This window comes from Chelmon rostratus, chromosome 22 (assembly GCF_017976325.1).
Source record: "Chelmon rostratus isolate fCheRos1 chromosome 22, fCheRos1.pri, whole genome shotgun sequence".
In the NCBI taxonomy this organism is placed as follows: Eukaryota; Metazoa; Chordata; class Actinopteri; order Chaetodontiformes; family Chaetodontidae; genus Chelmon; species Chelmon rostratus.
In genome coordinates this window covers 19,311,395-19,327,376 of record NC_055679.1, presented here as the reverse complement: position 1 = coordinate 19,327,376, position 15,982 = coordinate 19,311,395, and the positions used below count along the sequence as shown (strand labels likewise).

Genomic DNA, 15,982 nt, shown 5'->3' with positions numbered 1-15,982 from the left:
CCGTCTACACTGAGCATGTGTGGATCAGATCCCACCTGCCCGTCCTGGAAGGCGGCGTCAGATTAGCACAGTATCGCTGTGCGGCGTCCTGACGCAGAACACGTTCTGTTAGAGGAACATTTGGTTCCACGTTAACTGAGAGTTAATGTCTTCAGGATGATTTTGTCTCCTGAAGCAACACGTTGCCAAAACAGCAGCAAATCTCTACTGCGCTGCGTTAGCATGTATGCTAGCTGATAACGTTGCCAGATTAATAAGGTCTGCGAGCTACGTTCCTGCTAAAAGACTGAAAAAATGATTAAGTGATGATTAATGATCAATTCAAATCTATAAGTATCATTTATTATTAACCAAAAAAAAATTACAATGCTAATCATGCTAACTGCTAGTGATTACTAATGCTAATCACTAACATTCTGCTAACCACAACGGGCCAATGGTTTGTCTTGTTTCAATTTGATTCTATGGTAGAAAACTTTACCAAACCAACCAAACCTGGTCTGAAAACACTGAATCCGGCCTCAGTTACAAGGAACCAAATGGACCCACGAGGACCTCTATAGCCTTTACCATCATCTAAATCTTCGTGTGTTATTTTCCTCCGCTGAGACTCTTTATGCTGCAGCGTTGTTTGTTTTTCTTCTTCCTCAACATCAACCAAACTTCCTGGTCTGACTGAAGCTAAATGTGAGTTAGCTAACGGCTAACAGCTGAAAACATTCAGACTAATCACCGGCGACTGGTTCTGGAAACTCTCCCCAGAAAAGAAATATGTGACTAATTAGCAGTGGTCGAAAGTAACTGAGTACATTTACTCAAGTACAGTACTCAAATATGATTCTGAGGTACTTGTACTTTACATTTCAGAGAGAAATATTCCACTTTTCACTACATTTAAGAGCCAAATTTACTGCTCAAATGAAGATTTACATAAAAAAAAGTCCATGAAGTGATTAATAAACCTGTGGAGTCTGACGACTGCTTTGATATTTTTAGATTTCTAAAACTGCCACACGTGCTCATATCCAGCACCAATAACCTGAGAGCAGGGACGTCATTAATCTAGTTTTTGTTTAAAATCGACTGTAGATGGTTTAAAAACCTGTTTTCTTGAATCTGTCATTGAGATATTTCAGGTGGTTTCACACCTGCTGAACTCACATCCTGACACCACTACAGCTCAGTTTGTGAAGTCCGGCTGCTTCTGACTGAGACTAAAATGTTTTATTCTCTTCACTTTCTAATGACACACAGTTTAAAGTGGACCGTTAAAGGTGTTTTTATGCTGCCGGGGGGGGGGGGGGGGGGGGTGACAGGCTCGGAGGGTTAAAATCAGCTCCACCTTCAGCAGCTCTGATACTGATTCTTCTCATATTTGATTTGTTGCTGTTTAATAATTTCTTTGTCAAGTTTGCAAGCAGGACTTTTCCTTGTAATAGAGTTTTTGATTTCTTCCACCACTGCTAATTACAACCACTCACAGACTGAAGGATGGAGTCAGGCCAACATGGCGACAGGAGAGAACCAGAACGCTCATGTAAAAAGATGGAATAAAGAGCCAAAATGGCTGCCACTGCAAATCTGATGGTGTTGACTGACTTCACCATGGTAACGCCTCAGCTTCCTGCTGATTGGCTGAGAATCCTGGCTTTCTAACCTGCGTGTGAAACCTTCCTCCTCCTGATATTCACCTGGTTATAATGGTTTTATGGTTCCCCTCCTCCTCCTTTCTAGCTTCCTCTTTTTACGGGATGTTTGTAGTTTCTTCTGGAGTGAGTGGCGTGCGTGTACTTGTAGTTTTTTTCTTCCCTTTTCTAAAAACGAAAGAGCACACAATGACAACTGATGAGCTCTGCAACGCAACAGATTGTAATCTTTATAATAAACCGTCATTTATTACAAAGTTAACGCTGCCTTCAGGTGTCGTCCTTTCACATTAAGAGCTGTTCATGACCTCTGACCTTGTCCGGGCGCTAAAGCACAGCTTTGGTGCAACATCCACAAATACTCTGTGAAATAAATCGGACCCGTGGCTGCAGGACGAGGACGGATTTCTACACTGATGTTTCGACTGCTCTCTGCTGAACTACCTGAAATCTGGAGCGGAACACAGTAAGTCAACACGTTTCTATGGCAACAGGGGCCAACATTATGACATTCATTAACTGACATCTGAACCACACACACAATCACTGCAGGCCTGCAGCAGCACATGAACTTGACTGGGAAGTTTAACACTGAGAGCTGAAACCTTATTGGCTGTTTAGCTCCTCCTCCCTGCTCTCCGATTGGCCGGCAGACTGTTAACCTCGGGCTGCTTTATGATGAACTGCAGGGTCGAGGTCACTTTACGGACTGAAGACACCAGAACAGGTACGCCGCTCTGTGTGTGTGTGTGTGTGTGTGTATTTTCACAGTGTGGCATAAGTACTTTTACTGAAGTAGAGGATCCGAGTACTTCTTCCAGCGTTGCTATTGATCAGGTTTATCTTAAAGTGTTGATGCTGTTATTAAACTCAGGTTTTATTCTGAGGTTTGAGTTAAACTCTGGGTTTATTTACTGAAGGTTTTTATGATCTGAGCAGTTTTCAGTCGAGATTTTTATTGTTCTACAATAAAAAAAGCAGCATAAAAACATAAAGAAATTTTTTTTAAAAGTGCTGATACACGAGCACACAGCTCACACACTGCATGCAAACATTACTGCAGAACATGTGGAACGATAACTTCACCTCCACAGCCTGGACCAGTGACCAGTATTGACTAGTGTAATGTTATAATGTTAAATAGAAAGTGTAATGTGAATATAACAGTATGTTGTAGTATATGATAATATTCATATATCAATTACATGATGCTGGTATATTCACAGCACACAGTATTATATCACCTGCCATGGCTGTAATACTGACTCGACTCACACTGATCAGGTCTGTAGGTTTGCTTCCTTCATTGAATCTTAATAAAAATGGTGGTTTCCCTCTAATTTGTTAACGCTGAGAAGTAACTTGTCAATAAAGAGCTCAGTTTGTCTGAAGTTTACTGTACAACGTCAGCCTGTTTTATACTGTCCCGCCCCATCCGGGCTGTGATTGGTCCGTTCACAAAGAGTGACAATGACGAGCGCTTGACTTTATAATCACACCTTCACACCTGTTAAATCTCCCGAATGTTCAACACTTCTTAAAGAGAATTTGGCAGGAGGCATCATCACCTTGGCGACTGTGGTCATCCACCTATCAGAAGGTCGGTGGTTCGATCCCCGGCCTCGGCAGCCTTCACGTCAAAGTATCCTTGGGCAAGCAAAGCGCAACGTAGGCAGCACGTAGAACATCAGCTGTGACATCTATTGACGAAGTCTTTCACTGAAATGGCACCCGTCGATAAAAATAAGAAGAAGAAGCAAGAAGGTGAGAGGGATGGAGTACCTGTGCCAACCACCAGGTACTAAGGCTGAAGGTTTGAGCTGAAAGTTTCTCACCAGCTGGACGGAGGCTCATCTGAACTTCATGAAGAACGTCAGTCAACGTCCTGCTTTTTCTAAAATACGTCAACAAACAATTCAATCTGCCACCAGTCATCATCATCATCATCATCATCATCATCACCCTCTGCTACCACCTTCCTCTCAACATCACAGCTGAAGCATCACGTGTCAGTGATGTGTTCATATCCTCCAGTCTTTTCCTCTCTAGAACGATCGCAGCATTTCACCTTCGGCCAGGTATCCGACACCTGAGTCACCTCACAGAGGGACTAGTTAACTCAGTCACTGTTGCTCTGATAGTTTAAAGCAGCTGGTCGCCTCGTTGTGACTTTAGATCCTGATAAGTTTTCTATCAAATGACAAACTGACTGACGAAGCGTTTCAGCTCCACATGATGTGAAAATGAAACCTTGAACCAGTTCCCGAATCTTCAGTCTGGTCCAGATTTTCTAAAACGGTTTAAGCTTCTGTGTCACATGTCACAGCAGCTAATGAGCAGACTCAGAGTCTGCAGCCGTGGTATGCTAAGAGCTTACAGTTGTGAGCTGTTAGCATACCATAACAGCTGTTAGCATACCATAACAGCTGTTAGCATACCATAACAGCTGTTAGCATACCAGTGGACTAGTAAATTGTGACCTCTTGACGGCGCCGGGTGAAAAGTCAGAGGATCAAAGCTATAAGATCTCGCCCGGGGGGGAAGATGAGCGTCTGGACACACTTTCATGACAATCGCCTGCTGCTCATTTCTTCTCCACCTGTTTCCTGTTTCCCTACAAATTAAAGCGACGGCTCTCTGCTCTGCGTAACATCGACCGGGGGTGGAGGGACACGTCCTCCGTCCTCTTCAGTCTCCTCATTTCTTCTAATCAGCAGGTGTCACAGTTACGTTACTGCTCAAAGCACAAAACATCACTTCCTTTTTTTATTTCTTTCACCTGGAAAGGCAGAACACTGCAGAGGTTCATTCTCACTTCACTTCTTCATCAGTTACTACTCAAAGGACGATCTGGACCCAGACCAGAGCACTGATCCCGGGTCAGCCAGCTTCTTCTAAACCAGGGGTCACCAACCTTTTTGAAACTAAGAGCTACTTCAAGGGCACTGAGTAATGCAAAGGGCTACCACTTTGAGAAAAATGTACTGAAGTGTCTCTCCACGTTGTGCCGCTCAGCCGTCGCCACAGTCGCACGGCAAATGAGACACACAGTTTTCTTTCAGGTTAGTAAAAAAGAACTCTTCCTCCCATTCACTGTGAAAATGATCAGTTTTCTTCCTTTTTTCTGCTGTTTTTGTGGGTAGAAAACGCGTTCGTCTCCTCGTCTTTGCAGCGCTCACGAGCTCATCTCAGCAAAGCTGGTTTGTCATGCGCACTAGACCGACCTCCGACCCAGACTACGTCAGAGTTCATATATTAAACTTTTTTTATGATATGCATTTTTTTTAAACGTTTTTATGTATTTGTTTTTAAATTTACATCACTGTAAATGTCATTCAAAAAGAATAGCAACACAATTAAATAACATTTTAGACAGAGCTAATTCGTGATTAGTGCTATTTTTAGAACTGGCTTACGGGCGACTGATGTGGATGCTGCGGGCGACCTGGTGCCCGGGGGCACCGGGTTGGTGACCCCTGTTCTAAACTCTGCTCGTGGTGGACGTCTGCACATCGGCATCTGTTGAGCGAGTCAACAGGCCGAGTCTAATTTCTGCTGTGTCAAACTTGTTAAACCTGTTCAGTCAGGAATTACTCAGAGCCTTTTAAAAAAAAAAAAAAAAACCCTCCTGACCTCATCTTAAGTAAGAAAAGAAAATCCAGTGTTTCCAGGAAGCAGCTCTTGCGCCATCTGAACGGCAGACTTCTACATGAACGACTGCAACAATCAGACGTTAGTCAGAGCCCAGACTGCAGCCGGACGCTTCCAGAGAAAACGAGGACAAGCAGGGACGAAGAGGAAACTCAGCTTCACGTCACTCTGTGCCACCTTTTGGTCGTTTTTGGACCTTTTTTCTTCAGGATTAGTACAAACCTCTTGGAATAAAGTGAGAAAACTGATTTATCATTTGTTATATTTGTATTACATTGTAGTAGATTCCTGTACATTAAGTTCTATTTGTTTTTCTTAACAAAGTACATACGTACAGTACTGTGCAAAAGTTTTAGGCAGGTGTAAAAAAAATTGTGTAAACTACGAATGCTCTCAAAAATATAAATAAGAATTGTTTATTTTTATCAATTTACAAAATGCAAAGTGAGCGGACAGCACAAAAATCTAAATCAAATCAATATTTGGTGTTACAAACACGAGCTAACGAGTCTGTCTCAACATGAAGAGACAGAAGAAGATCTGTGGTCAGTTTGGAACAACCGACCAGCCGAGTTCCTCCAGAAACTGCGCAGGTCTACCCAGAAGAACTGATGCTGAAGGGTCACACAAACACTGATGTGATTTCTCTTCTGTTCACTCACTGAACTTTGTTCATTGATGAAAATAAACTAGAAACACTTTGATTTGTGATCACATTCTTAGTTTACAGCTTTTTTCCACACCTGCCTAAAACGTTTGCACAGTGTAAATGTGTACATGTACACACAGACACATTATTATTATACTATGACACTGGATTGATTTCAGTGATTTCTATAATATCTGTATTTGTTGGTTGATGATGTTTATATACACAATATATACACATATACTGTACTTCAAAGTTACTGAAATCAATACTGTATCATCAGAATACGTATGTACGTGGTTTTTATGACATTGGATTGATTTCAACAGGAAATCAGGGAAGTGATGTCACGGCCAAATGAGTGGGCGGGCTTGTAATGCTGTGCTACAGGCTGCACCTCAGGCTATACGGAAGAACCAGCTCACAGCTCACGGTGGAGTTTGGGTGAATGAATAAATTCATCGACTTGTTCTGGTTTTGTTTTTTCTGCAGACCGACATGCAGTCGATCCCAGACCTGATCAAGAAGAAGAAAGATGGAGGAGCGCTGAGCGATGAAGAGATCAAAACCTTCATCCACGCCGTGACGAACAAAACCATCCAAGACTGCCAGACAGGTACAAACAAAGCAACACTTTCCTGACGCCACCTGCGCGTCACCTCATGCTCCTCCCTCTGTCTGTTAAGGCGCCATGCTGATGGCGATCTGGCAGAAAGGAATGGACGCCGCCGAGATCGAGACCCTGACCAGGGAGATGATGTCATCGGGGGAAGTGATGTCATGGCCAAATGAGTGGGCGGGGCTGGTGGTTGACAAACACTCAACAGGAGGGGTGGGAGATAAAGTCAGCCTGGTGTTAGCGCCTGCGCTAGCTGCCTGCGGCTGTAAGGTAAACATGTCTGCACAAGCACACACACACGCTGACGCACAAACACACACACACCAAAGCACACAGACGCACACACACACACACACACACGCTGAAGCACAAACACACTGACACACGCTGACGCACAAACACACACACAAGCACAAGCTCACACACACACACAAACGTGCTGAGACAGTCACTGAATCTATGATGTCATAACCTCAGGTGTGTTTTTCAGGTGCCTATGATCAGTGGGCGGGGCTTGGCTCATACAGGAGGAACTCTGGATAAACTGGAGTCAATTCCAGGATTCAACATCCACCAATCAACAGCACAGGTGCAGCAATCACTTCCCAGCAGCTGTGCTACACAGCTGGAGTCCACACTGAGACGTTCATGCTGCCTTCAGGGCCACCTGGAACAATTGGTGAACTCTGACTTTTCATACAGCGCCACCATCAGGTCAACAGCTGGCCAACACCGTGTTAATGACCAAATTAAACTAAGACGGTGGGGATTATGAAGCTAAACTTCGGCATGCTAGCGTGCTGACATTAGCATTTAGCTCAGCGTTGCAGAGTCGCTACCATGGCTGTAAACTCGTCAGTCAGATGGCGCCAGCTGAGGCTTCTGTCCAGACGTTGTGAACATTTTCTTTAAATCTGCAACTCTAAACAGGCGCGACAGTGGAAATGCACATCATTAACGAGTTTTGAGCTACAAGCTGCTCCATTTAGCTACACGGTGAGATGAAAACAGGTGGACAGCAGTGGGGCGCCGTGCGATGAATGAAATCAGCACAGTTTGATGCAGCTTCGACTGAAACGCGGCTAAAACGGATGGAGGTCGTTTTGGTTTTAAAATGAAAACGTGTCAGTGTGGACGCTTGTATGTGTGTGTATGTGGTCGGCCCCACAGACTGATGCAGTGATGCTCCACCTCACCTGTCCTGCACTGTACTAACAGTCTCAATGTGCTGACTCTGCAGATTCTGGAGATCCTGGGCTCAGTGGGCTGCTGCATTGTGGGTCAGACGGAGACTTTGGTTCCTGCAGATCGAGTCCTGTACGCTCTGCGGGACGCCACCAGCACCGTGGACAGCTTACCCCTGATTACTGGTTCTGACCTGGTTTTACTGATATAACTGTGCGAACGGAGCGACTGTTCAAACACAACGTGAACGTGCGCTTGTTGTTTCAGGCTCGATCATCTCAAAGAAAGGAGCCGAGTCTCTGTCGGCTCTGGTCCTGGATGTGAAGTTTGGACGAGCTGCTCTCTATAAAGACCTGGAGAGCGCCAAGCAACTGGCACAGTTATTAGTAAGTTCAACACATTTCTGCACATGAATCCAGAATCTGAAGGGAAGGACAAGAGTCTGGTATCTGAAGCGTTCTGGCTTCTGGATGTTAAAACTATTAATCATGGTGAGATTTCACTAATTTACTGTCCAACAAACTGGACGGTTCTACACAGCTACCCACAAACACTCACGACTGCAGAAAATGTGGATTCATCCGCCACTGAAAATAGTCCCCAACACACACAGAGCCCCTCTGAACACGCCCGTCCTTGTACACAACTGCTAGTTTTAGTTTGTGCTCAGGTCACGATACGATCACAGCAGGTGAAATCAACAGCAACAACAAACCAGAGCTGAGACGTCACAGATCCAGTCCAGGAACAGGGTCCACAGAAACAGGCAGACGTGCTAATCCTCCACGTTTTCACTGTTTTAACTCCAGTAAACATGCACATGTGGGCGACATGTTGGCTCTAACCTTTTGATTGACACTTCACTTGACTAATTAGATCAGATGTCTAATCAGATGTCTAAACTTGAGAAGCATTAATTATTTAGAAAATGTATTGATAGATATTCTTTAAAGCACCTTTAACTTCTAACTAACTACATCAGTCAGTGTTTGCGGTGTTATTTTAGGTAACCGTAGGAAACGGCCTTGGCGTGCGCACGGGGGCGCTCCTCAGCTGCATGGACGCTACGATTGGTCGATGCGTGGGAAACAGTCTGGAGGTGATCGAGTCTCTGGAGACGCTGAAGGGGAAGGGACCCGACGACCTGATGGAGCTGGTCACGACTCTGGGTAACGACGTGACGCTGAGCCCAAAGTAAAGTCAGGGGGTGAATTTATGAGGTTTGAATTTTCCAGTCGCGCATTAAAAAAAAACGTAATTTTAAGTTTTTTCTTTTGTTTGTTTGTTTTTAGGGGTTTATGAAATCAGATGGAAACTATAGATGACCAGTATTATTCTTATTATTATAAATACTATATTCAAGTTGATTGTTTTAAATTCGGATCTAAAAAACAAAAAGAATCAAACATGAACATTCAGCCTACCTGTTCCCAGGAGTCCAGGCGATGCGTTCATGTCCTCAACGGTCTGAAAGCCAAAGATGTTCAGTTTAATTTCACATAAAACCAGAAAATATTTGACTTAACAAGTGAGTTTAACAGTTGATTGATCATCACAAGAGTTTCAGATTCGTTAACTGCTGACAGACAAATCAGATGGTCCAGCGTGAGCCCGGCTGCTGGATTCAAAGCACAAATAAATGATTTACTGTTGAAAGGCTGGTGGATTTAAACATTGATCTGTCGGTACCTGGAGCACGTTCAGGTTTTAAAGGCTTTGGTTTATCAAATGTCACCATCACAGTTTCCTAAAGTCCAAGACGACGACTTCAAATGTCTTTTTCTGTCCAAACAGACATGAAGTTCATCGTCATGTAAAACAAAGAAAAGCTGTTTATGATCCAAACAGATCACAACTGAATCTCTCATTGATCTGTTGACTAAAAATGGATCAGAAACTACTTTCATACCCAATCAATAACTTTTAAAAATCCGCTTTTAAGTTGCAGCTTCAACAATGACAGAATTTAGTGTTTTACTCGTCATGTGTGACATTAATATCATTAATTATCTTTAATTTTAGACTTTTGAAACTGACCAAATGAATAAATTAATTAACAGATTAATCAGTAACTGAAATAATGGTTAGTTGCAGTCATTAAAACAGTTGTTAATGGATCAACTAACCGCTTTAGCTGGAAATGTTTTATGTTGTTCTGCTGGAATCTGGATCAGCAGCTAGCAGCCAAAGCTAACGTTAGCATGGAAGCAACGTGGCTAACTGAGGAAAAGCCACAGAAACACAAACACAGGAAGTGTCGGTGATTCATGTCGGCGAATAAAACGACAGACGACTGTTAGCGTCAAACATTGCTCAGCTAGCTCATGAGGCTAACGCTAGCTACATCTGCTCACCTGCGTGAAGCTCCCTGCTGTTCAATTAAAACACCTTCGAAAGGTGGTCAGAGAACGTGGTGAGTAGTTCAGGAAGCCTGGGAAAGTGGACAATCCCAGCACAGACGCTAAGCCGGTGGCTAGTTCAATCAAGTTCAAGCCTGGGAAAGTGGAGCGTCGAGGCTTCATAGATGCAGTGACACTACAAAGTACTTATACCACAGTATAAGCATTGGAAATTCTACTTCAGTAAATATTACGTAGGTAAATATAATTATTCCAGAAACCAAATATTAAAGGACTTGGATTAGGACCTTAAAAGCTTGACATCCTGAGGAAAAAATCAGCTGAAGTATCCATTTACAGGCTAGTTTCATATCAGACTGAATCAGACAGAATAATCATAATCAATGTGAAGGAAAATTATTGTTTACTATGAACCAGCTGTCTAACAAAATAATGTTCTTTTTATGTTAAGTCAGTTCTGTAATGAGTGTTGCTGATTCTCTGCAGGCGGTGTGTTGCTGATGATGACTGGCATGGTGTCTGACCTATCAGAAGGCAGAAGACAGATATCTGACGTTGTGATTGGTGGAGATGCTCTGTCCAAATTCCAGGCCATGATGGAGGCTCAGGGTGTGGCCAATGAGACGGCACGGTCGCTATGCTCCGCCCACACAGATTACTACAGTATCCTGAGAAAATCTGAGCACCAGATCGAACTGAAGACACCTGCAGAGGGTAAATCAATCAATCAATCAATCAATCAATCAATCAATCAATAAAAAACACAGGCAGCTTTGCTTTCAGTAGATTTCTATTAAAATCACCTCACAGAGGCTCAGAAATTAACTTTCATGCATTGCATTCAAAGACAATCTAAGAATTGATGGAAAGTGTTTATTTACGTTTACAATATATGTATTTACTGTTATTACAAACTTATATAGTTACTGACTTATATCCCTACTTGTGTACTTATATATATATATACACACTAACATACACTTTTACTTACTGAAGTATGTACTTATACTGTATATTTATGTTATATATATAATTTTCATAAAATCTTGTATTACCAGTGTTCCTGTTCATCCAGTGGACGCTTTTAATCCTGCACAAAATGTGACATTACAGGAGCTGAAACACCCGATCATGTGACTGGTGAATAATTGATCAGTGATTAATTGTCTGTGTCTCCCTGCAGGCGTCGTCATGGATATCAACGGTTTGACTCTAGCTGAAGTTCTTCATAAACTGGGGGCGGGACGATCAAAGGCCGGAGAGCCTGTCAATCACAGTGTAGGGGCGGAGCTTCTGGTGTCACTGGGTCAGAGGGTCAGCAAAGGTGAGAGGCCGATGATGGTGATGATGATGATGATGATGATGATGATGATGATGGTGATGATGGTGATGATGATAATGATCAGATGATGATGATCGGATGACGATGGTGGTGATGATGGTGATGATGATGATGATGGTGATGGTGATGATGATGGTGATGATGATAAGTTGATGATAATAGTGATGATGATGATGATGACAGTAGTGATGATGATGATGATGATGATGATGATAAGTTGATGATAATAGTGATGATGATGATGATGATGATGATGATGACAGTAGTGATGATGATGATGGTGATGGTGATGATGATAATGGTGATGATGATGATCATGGTGATGATGATGATGATAGTAGTGATGATGATGATCAGATGATGATGATGATGGTGACGATTGTTTTGTTGTATTTTCAGGGGTCTCCTGGTTGCGGATCCATTATGAGGATCCGGCTCCGACTCCAGACCAGATCAATCGATTGCAGAAAGCTCTGATTCTGGGAACAAATGAAGACACACGAACTCAACACAAACAGCCTTTGGTGAAAGAACTGCTGCTACCTCATGAAGCATCTTAACGCTTTCATTTATCAACATTAAAACAGAAACCTCTGCAGAGTGACAACCATCATGTTGTGACCTGGATCAGTGAATCACAAGCGTCTCAGCACACATGTGATGTAAACATTACAAATAAATCGACTGTAACAAAAGAAGAAGTTCTCACATCTTAGTCCTGCATTCAAAGAGTTAAACTGCTTTAGTAAAAGTACTAAACTTTTAGTAAAAAACATTTAAAATACCAAAAGTAATCATGTAGAATGGCCCATTTCAGAATAATATATATTATTGGATTATAATAATTGATGCATTAATGTGTTCATCATTTTAATGTAAATGCTAATTTTAATGACTTTTTACACAGCTGGATAGTTCATGATCTAAAATCAATAAAGTTTTATCCTAACCTTTAATAATGTATCACATTTGATTTGTTAATTGTGTTGTCTGTTATTGATCTGAATCTGAAAAGTAAGAAACTTTATCTCAGCAGGTGTGTTTCACTTGCTGGGTGGAGACAAGCAGTCTACTAATCAGCTCAGTGGGGGCGATTATTAATGATTAGGCCTCAACTCAACAAAAAAAACCCCTGAACATATTAAATGAAGTATCTGTTTTCTTTCAGCAGCTCCAAAAGAAATCATTCTCCATCTTTCATTTCCATAAAATCTGCATAATTTTGTAGAATGTGATTTGATGATTTACAGGTTTTATTTTCTAAATCTTTTGAACAGAATGAAAATGTACTGATTGTATTGTTCAGTACTGTTTATACCTACTGTAATTATACTTATCTATTGATCACCAGTGAAAAGCTGTATTGATTTAACATGGCCTTGATCAGGATATTCAGTCAAAAGGTTTTTATATTTACAATATACTGTGCAGGTGAAGTAATGCAAGAGTCTGACCAGCAGAGGGCGCTGAGGACACATGAAAGTCTGAAAACAGCTGATGAAAAGCATGAAATAAAGAGTTCATTTCATTAATTAATTTACAGGATTAAATTTAAGTAAGAATCATTTCTGTCTTAGTTTATGTTTTCAGATGTACTTTTATCAGCTAATTATTATAATGAACATCGTTAAAATTCAGAGTTTAATTCTAAAAAGTGTGAACGAGATGAAGTCAAAGTGAAGTCTGTCAGTCTGGTTGTGTTTATTTGAGAAATGAAACTTTATTAAACAACCTCAATATGACAAAAACTGACTCCAAGCAAAAACAAGTTCTTCTAACAACTTCTAGCAATTCACGTTTTTATTTATAAAAAATACAAACAGAAAAAGTGGCTTCAGGAGTCTGTTGGTGGGGGCAGGTTCACGTGTTTTCATCAAACATCAGTTGGTCTCAGGTGATCCCGAGAACTCAGTAAACCTGCTCCAAAAACAGCTCCTGAAACACAACTGGTGCCTCTTCCACTCGTACACGGGTCATTTTTAAAACCGGGATTTTCCTTCTTCTTCTCTCTCTCAAAAAAAATCCCGTTCACAAAAACTCAACTGGACCCGAGTTTTCAAAAAGCTTTTCAGTGACCTCAAACTGCCTCAAAGGCCTAGAACATAGAGAAAGCTGCTTTTTGAAAAATACCCGTGTACGCGTGGAAGAGGCACGAGTCACGCTATCATCTGTTGCCATGGAGACACAGAGCGGGGAACAGAGGTCAGTGGACCACAGAGTTGAGCGGCTCAGCTCTGATGTTTCCTAAATCCAGAGTGGAGTCCGTCTCCTCGTCGATCTCCCCAATCACCGCTCTGAAACACACACACACACACACACACACACACACACACACACACACAGTATTCATTACTTCTATTCATCTGCTGGATTTGTTTTCATCTTTGACGTGAACAACATAAAGCTGACATGATGGACCAACAGTCCACTGTGAAAGGTCAAAGGTCACTCACACGTTGTCTCCTCTGACGATGTAGAGGCCCAGCACCACCTGCTCCACCCCCTGACTGGAGCTGAACACCCGCTCATGACTCTCATCCAGGATCAGGTTGATGGTCTGATCGAAGCCCTTCAGAGTGCCCTGAACACACACACACACACACACACACACACACACACACACACAAGCGTTAAGGCCCAACTGTGGCTGTTGTTGTTGTTGTTGTGATACTGTGATAAGTGACTCGGTGTTACTTTATAACTGTTCAACTAAATAAATAAATGGAAAACTTACAACTCTTTTCTTTTTAAATGTACCTGAACACGTCCTGTGACAGTGTCACTCAAGTTATTCTATATTCTAATCACACAACAGTTCTGTCTTCATAAAGACAAGTTTTCCTAATAACTACAGTTGACTTTGATCTGAAGTAACCAGATTACACAGAAACATGCTGATCTAAAAGCAAAGAAAACAGAACAAACACCACTCAAGCAATACGACACAAGCATGCATTACTGTACAGCTGATCAATCGATCAATTCTTTGACTAATCATTTCAGTGCAAACACACGCGCGCAGACAGTTCGGGATGTATTTAAACTCACCACAATCATCCTTCCGTCTGAGGTGACGATGGCCACAGTACCTGAATCACACTGAGTTAAAGGAACGACGCACTTTTCTGGACAAAAACTCATTAAATTAAATTAACATTATTAAGTTACCCAGAAGCTACACAGCTAAACAAATCTCCTAGCTTCAACGCTAAGCTAAGTAGCATTTATGTATTAATTCAGACGGGCAGTTAGCATGTTAGCCAGCTAGTAGCAGCAGCAGGATACGGTTAATGTAGCTCTCCAGGGCGGTGGACATGCTTCCTGCCGGCTCGGTGGTTATTTATCCAGCAGAGAGGTCGGTTAATGTGTCCACCGGTTAGCTGGTGATGAAACGGTGCAGAAACGTGACGGAGAAACAACCGCAGGTGCTAACAACGACAACACACCGGAGAACAGACCGAACAAATCCAACACCGATTCACCGAGCAGGCAGGAGAGGAGAGCGCCGAGCGAGGACGTCACATCCGGCTCCTGCTTTAACGGAAACAAGTTAATAACCATTACTGTCGCTAAGTCTTATAAGGTACTTATACTATTTCTTTATACTTTACTTGAAGATTTCGATTTTCTGCTACTTCATACTTTCACTCCACTACATTCCAGAGGAAAATATTCTACTTTTAAATCCTCAACATGTATTTTATGATTTTGCTTAAAAGTTGTTTTCCATTCAGATTAATAATATAAGATGTAATCAACAAATAATAAAAATTAAATAATCAATATTTTCCTGGTCATAGAGAGGAAATCTACAGGCTACCCAGCAGCGTATAATATTAATCAAAAACTAGCTCCATTTTTACCAGCTGCAACATTAAAATAATGAACACATTAATTCAATTAAAACACAATAATAATTATTATTATATATTATTCTGAAATGGGACATTTTGCACAATGAGTATACTTTTAGTGCTTTCACTACATTTTGATGCTAGTACATTTTTAACTTTTTACTTGAGTAAAATTTTGAATGCAGGACTTTGGCTTGTAATGGAGTAATTTAGTAGTAGTAGTAGTTTTACCAAAGTAAAAGACATGAATACTTCCTCCATCACTGCATTTCCTTGCTTGACCAACACAAGCAAAATTTAAAGACTGTGAACATCAGCTATGTTCACAGTCCAGATGTGTCACGTCTTTCTTTTATCAGCCATAGCACCAGAAGTCCTTGACTTTATTGTGTTGTACATAGATTAATGGTAACGTTATGTGTGACATTTCATGCTATGATACTGATATATATCATGGTAGTTAATTTTCTGCTAATTCAATTAAGAATTCATGTATTGGCTCAAATAGCCATATGGAAAAACATACCTTCAGTGTGGCATAAAAAATCCAGGTGCTCAAGTGGATGTTTAAAAAGATAAGGCCTTTGATAAATATAACCTGTTGGTGTATTTTTAGAACGTAGTCCATATTTCTTTAAGGCTTTTTAATGGTTGAAAATATTTATGGATTGACTGG

At 41.5% G+C, this 15,982-nt stretch overlaps 2 protein-coding genes across 2 annotated transcripts; one reads left to right on the top strand and one right to left on the bottom strand.

The window, feature by feature from the left end:
- The first annotated feature begins 5,329 nt into the window (after positions 1-5,329).
- LOC121625830 (thymidine phosphorylase) lies at positions 5,330-13,139 on the top strand. The gene is made up of 10 exons (XM_041964114.1): positions 5,330-5,532; positions 6,439-6,562; positions 6,633-6,835; positions 7,056-7,154; positions 7,806-7,935; positions 8,018-8,136; positions 8,757-8,919; positions 10,597-10,824; positions 11,294-11,434; positions 11,852-13,139. The coding sequence occupies exons 1-10, from the start codon at positions 5,356-5,358 to the stop codon at positions 12,010-12,012; spliced, it is 1,545 nt and encodes a 514-aa protein (XP_041820048.1). The 5' UTR covers positions 5,330-5,355; the 3' UTR covers positions 12,013-13,139.
- Positions 13,132-14,920, bottom strand: lsm8 (LSM8 homolog, U6 small nuclear RNA associated). Its single transcript, XM_041964115.1, has 4 exons — positions 14,738-14,920; positions 14,501-14,541; positions 13,906-14,033; positions 13,132-13,746 (listed from the first exon to the last, which is right to left on the bottom strand). Exons 1-4 carry the CDS (start codon positions 14,766-14,768, stop codon positions 13,656-13,658), a joined length of 291 nt encoding a protein of 96 aa, XP_041820049.1. The 5' UTR covers positions 14,769-14,920; the 3' UTR covers positions 13,132-13,655.
- Between the last annotated feature and the right edge of the window lie 1,062 nt (positions 14,921-15,982).